The sequence below is a fragment of the Chinchilla lanigera genome, unplaced genomic scaffold, assembly GCF_000276665.1.
Source record: "Chinchilla lanigera isolate Chin_1 unplaced genomic scaffold, ChiLan1.0 scaffold00166, whole genome shotgun sequence".
NCBI lineage: Eukaryota > Metazoa > Chordata > Mammalia > Rodentia > Chinchillidae > Chinchilla > Chinchilla lanigera.
In genome coordinates, this window is record NW_004955567.1 from 159,413 (window position 1) to 164,646 (window position 5,234).

A 5,234-nucleotide genomic window follows, 5' to 3' on the forward strand; every position below is an offset into this window, starting at 1 on the left:
GTAGGTCTCTTTGTGACTGGCTGTTTACTTGGTGTAAGGCCTTCAAAGCTCATCCACACTGTAGTGCATCTCAGAACCCCTCTCTCTCTGAGGCTGAAGTGTCCCAGTGCACATCGCTCAACGGACACCCGGTGGCGTCCATCAGTCGGGTACCGGGGAGACTGTTGCTATGACTACAGGTGTCAGTATGCACTCAGTAAGGGCCATTTTCAGCCTCTAGTCCTCTCTTTGGTCCTCTGGCCCATTAGCTCCTCTCAACAGCTTGTGAGCCTGCATTTCTCATTAGTGTGTTCTACCACACCCACGGTCTACCAGAGCTAGGCTGGCACAGTTGCCTAGTCATTTTCATAGCCCAGATCCATCAGGAAGATATCAGTCAACGCACATTTCCCTGACCAAGGCTGGGGGTCGGGAGCCGCCTTTCCTCCTCCCCTCCTCACCAGCAGCTGCACAGCCTCAGTGGAAAGCTGGCCTCTCCACCTTCCCCGGTCCGCAGAGGCCAGGGAAGTCCCTGTGGTCCAGAGCTCTGCCTTAAGCTTGCCTCCCTGCCTCAGCCAACAGCGAGGGCAGCCACCCACAGCTGGAAGACCCAGAACAGAGGGAGACTGAGCGGGAGAGCGCGGGCCTGCTTCAGCACCAGGAACAGCTCCCGTCGAGCTGGCCCACGCTGGTCCTCCCCGCTCCAAGTCTCGTCCTCCAGGCAGGAGCTGAATCCACCTGGGCGTCGGAGTCCCCTTCAGGTGAGGGCACAACAAGGGAGGATGTGCAGTCCTCGACTTTCCACCATCAGGTGAGAAGATCATCAGCTGTCCTGGGTGAGGACAGGGAGCATCGGAAAGTAAATCTCATTCACAGAACCCGTAAGGCAGACCGGGTGCAGACTCTGAGTGCTCTAGAGATACTGTCTGGGTTAACCTGCAAGGGTAGTAATTCATTCTCTCTCTCTCTCTCTCTGTCTCTCTCAGCTGGGCTGGTCTGTTGACTGGTTTCCTTAACATCACGTAATTAGTAGTGGAAATACAACCTTCTTGTGTCTGTCTCACTTCAGAACCTTTGCTTTGCTTTTGACTCTGTTTTCTACCACTCCAAAGAGCGTGGTCATTGGCATTCACTGTTATGCAGGATGGATGACATAAGCAAAAATTATGGTTATGTTGCTGAATAGGTCAAGAAGGCTTGCCGGGGGTTAAGCAAGAGCTGTGCCGCTGCCTGAGGCTGCACCCAGGTTGTCTCCCGGAGCTCAGCTTATCTGAGAAAGTGGCTGCGGGATGCAGCAGTTGGAAACAATCACAGACCCTGCAAGGGAAGAGCCTGCTTTCTTGTGAGAGAAGCCCTGGGCCTTATTTAGTGTAAAAGGGTTACACTCAGCTCTGCAACACTTAGACTCAGCCCCTAACGGGCACCCCGTGCGGCCCCTGCAGCAGAGGGGTTTCCTGCTTCGAGGCACATGTGACTCGCTGTCATTGAGTGCCGCTAGGCTTCGGCTGGAGGTGGTCAGGCGCTGCTTGAAGCACGGGGTGAAAAAGCACCATGGCCCCTATCCTCAGGGAGTAGTGACCACTCCTCGTGACCGTGATTCTCTAGTCTGGCTCAGCTCCTGGAAGTCCAGCGATGACAGGTCTTTGGGAACATTGTGGGTCCGGGCTTCGGAACGCTGCTGTGCCCTGTGTGTGCACTTAGGTGGCGGGTGTGAAAGGCAGGTTTGCCAGGTTACCTCTGTGTGTGTCTGCATGCATCAGTCGGGGTGGAGACAGCAGAGCGCTCATGGAGGAGGGGCTGACAGGGAGACAGACGACCCGAGGGACAGCCAGAGGAGGGGAGTCACGGCCACTGCCGCCCAGGGAGGGAGACACGGCCGTAGGAGGAGCGCAGAGTCCTCCAGGAAGACGCATGTTTCTGCACCCGGCATCTCACCTGGTTGCTTCTAACACAGCCAGCACAAGGCCTGGCTGAGGCCAGAGTGGGCTCCCCGGCGGAGCCAGGGGATCATCACAGACGGTGCTGGCCAGCACGGTGCTCACCCACGAGGCGTCCTCGGTTGGGATAGACTGCCCCCCACCCCTGCCAGGACTGACACTGGCTGAGCCTTACAAGCCCCCAGCTCCAAGGCTGTGGTTTGAGTTTTGAGGAAGGGTCTGTATGTCGTGGTTAGAATGTGTGTGTGCTCCTCCCTGCTCCTGTACGTGTCTGACTTTGGACGGTCGCCTCTGCTCGCTGACCTTCAGCCACTCTCCTGTGGTGTGGGGAGGTGAGAGGATTGTACCAAGGTTCCTGCGAGAACTGAGTCGAATCAGGTCCCCCTGGTGCAGTGCCTGTAAAACCCACGGAGGGATGGCGGAGGCCCGCAGCACGCATCTGCAGATGTCTCGGCGTTCCCACGGCTCTGTGTGGGCTGAGCCTCCAGCTCACTCTCTCACCCCTTCCTGCTCCTCTTGTTCAGGAGGCCCACGTCGCAGACCTCAGGATTCCCCTCGCCTGCCCTTGCCTCTTCGCCCAGGCTTTGTGCCCCCTCCGCAGTGCCGTTTCCTGGGGCCTCACGCTCCGTGCTCCTGGACCACATTCCCGTCAAGAGTCACCGCTGAGAGCCGCCTTCCCTCCCGAGCAGCCCCCGGGGACCCAGGCACCCCTCCACACCCGGACTCTAGGATTGGCTGTGGTTCAACAAACCGTTTCCAGTGACAGACCCTGGGACTCGCTGGCACGGACGCATCCCCACCGTGCCTGGCACTGTGCGTCCTTCCTCTCAGGAGTCAGCGGGCACCCTCAGCTCGAGGACAGGCGTGCGGTAAGTGCTGGATAAATACTGGAGGAAGTTGGCATTTGTCAGATCAGCGCAAGACCCTACCTTTGTCTTCCCCACACCCAGAGAACGAGAACGTGCCCGCAATTCCCTAACGTGCTGCTATCTTTGCCCTCAAGCTTTTCTCCAGGCACAGTTCTCTCGCTGATTCTTTTTTTTTGTTTTTGGTCTTTTTGAGACAGGATCTCGCTATGCAGTTCAGGCTGGCCTTGAGCTCACTTTGTAGCCCAGGCTGGTCTCGAACTCATAACGATCCTCCTGCCTCAGCCTCCCGAGTGCTGGGATTACAGGCGTGCACCATCACACCTGGCTGATTCATTTATTTCTATCTGAAAGGGTGATTGTATGAGGTTGTGCTAGACTCCGTGGATCAGATGAGCTGGGCCTGCTGCCTGCTCTTCACAACACCTTGGAGACCAGAGTGGACTTCAGGTGGGGACCTGGCCCGCTGGACCCGTGTACTGGGAACTACCCTGCTTCTGCTAGAAAGGAAAGACCCGCTCTGGGATGGGGGGCTTTGATACAAGGTGAATTATCAGTGAAAGCAGTGAGGTGTTGGAGGCCCAGCGCCTGGTTACCATGACCCATCTGCCCCATGTGAGGAAGTTCATGGGGTGCACACCTAGGAGGTACTTGGGCAATTGTCCGCCCACATCTCAGGGGTGAGAAAGAGAGCTGCCTGGAAGTGCTGAACTGTAAACAAAGCACATTATGACAAGCAGACCTGAGATAAATGCCTCTAAGAGAAAGGAGAGGGGCAGGGAAGGAAGGGATAGAGGGGGAGAGGGAAAGAGAGACAAAGAGAGGTGGACGGAGCTCGGCCCTGACTCCGCTAGGCAGGTGGGAAACTCGGCTCGAGGGTGTCGGGTGGGCAGCTTGTCTGGGCATCTGGGCTGAAATGCAGCGGCTGAGTTTTTCCATCACCGGCCTGGAGCTGGCTTAGAGAGAAAGGCCGAGAGGGCGGGGGCCCTGCTTCCTGCTGTGTGGCCACTGCATTTTGTGTGAAGCAGTGGTGGTCCTGAGAGGAGGGTGGAAGGCTTTGTCCACAAGAACGGGTTGGAGGAATCCGGAGGGCGTTGCCTGGGGAAGGGAGGGAGTCGAGACCCAAAAGTCCAAAAGTGTAAGGGCCTGGGAGGAGATGGTGCGGTTTCCCGAGGCCTCGAGGACACTTCTCTGCTGCAGACATCGCAGCAGCTGCCCTCCCCCTGCAACACCCGCCATCTGTCTCCAGCGGGGCTCTGGGCCACGTGCTGCTTCCGCCACCACCCAGGATCTTGTGCCGACCCTGGCACAGCTCTGGCCCCTCCAGAATCGATCTGTGTGCTTCCCTGCCCAGCTGCCCCTGCTTCACACAGAGCGGGAGCCCCGTCAACGTCACAGAGGAACTCTGTGGGGGACTCCACAAGGCTGAAGGACTCGAGCTGGACCGTTTACCGCCCTCCACTGTGAGCATCAGGTGAGGGAGACTTTCTTGGCCCCTGCCGAGAACGTGACTATGCAGAGGGGTGGACTTAGCTCAGCACTGAAGTCAGGATAAGCAAGGCGCTTCCTGCTGTGTGGCCTTGGGTGGTGGAGAGCCAGTCTGAGCCCCACACCTCTCTGTGGAACAGAGCCGAAGAGCACAGCTAAGTGGTACGAGGAGACCCTGGCACGGGGCAGGGGGCTCGGAGAATCGCGGCAGTTTTCATAATTGGAGCGTGTGCCACACTCCACACCAGTAATTTCCTCTCTGGCCCTCAGCTTCCCCAAATGCTACAGCATGCAAATAACAGGGATGTTCATGACCATACAGATAGGGCACAAAAATGGAATTTCCAAACTTCACATTGGTGTCAGTTCTGGTAGGAATATCAGGATTATTCACACACAGAAATGATCTTTTGTTCTTCTTGAGCAGAACCATTCCTGACCCAGGGCATTAATACACATCTAGAACACAGAATCACGTCAACAAAAGCAGAACATTTCTACAGCAGGAGTGTTGAAGGTCTGGTTTACAATGAGCTTTAGCAAATACTCCTAACTTGATGGAGAAAGTAGGAAAACAGTCTAGAATGACAGCATGTTATTAAAAACTGAAATACAAATAGTCCTAAATTCTTCCACCCGTTTCTTAATTTAGTTTCATGAAAAGCAAATGTCATTTCCCAAACTCTCAGAAGGTCAAATTCTTTCTGTAGGTCACAGGAGGTTTAGCAAGAGCAGTGATTGGTGTGCCCAAGTATTGTTTATCTCATGATCTCCCTCCCTCCCTCTCTCTCTCTCCCTCCAGTTTCCAGCAGATGAGATGGTAAAGTCACTAGAATCTCCATGTAACAAGCAGCCTTTTAATCACTTTTTAATGCCTCCTCAGGACACACGTCAGTCTTTTCTGTGCCTGTCCGAAGATGGAGATCTCCCTGGAGCCGGCCAACATGACCAGGGTCCAGCACTT

General features: G+C 55.7%; 1 protein-coding gene across 1 annotated transcript in view; it reads left to right on the plus strand.

Annotated features, from left to right (window-relative positions):
• The first annotated feature begins 2,331 nt into the window (after nt 1-2,331).
• LOC106147476 (olfactory receptor 1G1-like) overlaps nt 2,332-5,234 on the plus strand; it is an 18,387-nt gene continuing 15,484 nt past the window's right edge. Inside the window, exons 1-4 of the mRNA XM_013509221.1 lie at nt 2,332-2,387; nt 2,441-2,564; nt 2,646-2,785; nt 4,032-4,256. Coding sequence (XP_013364675.1) covers nt 2,332-2,387; nt 2,441-2,564; nt 2,646-2,785; nt 4,032-4,256 — 545 coding nt within the window. The remainder of the gene's footprint in view (nt 2,388-2,440; nt 2,565-2,645; nt 2,786-4,031; nt 4,257-5,234) is intronic.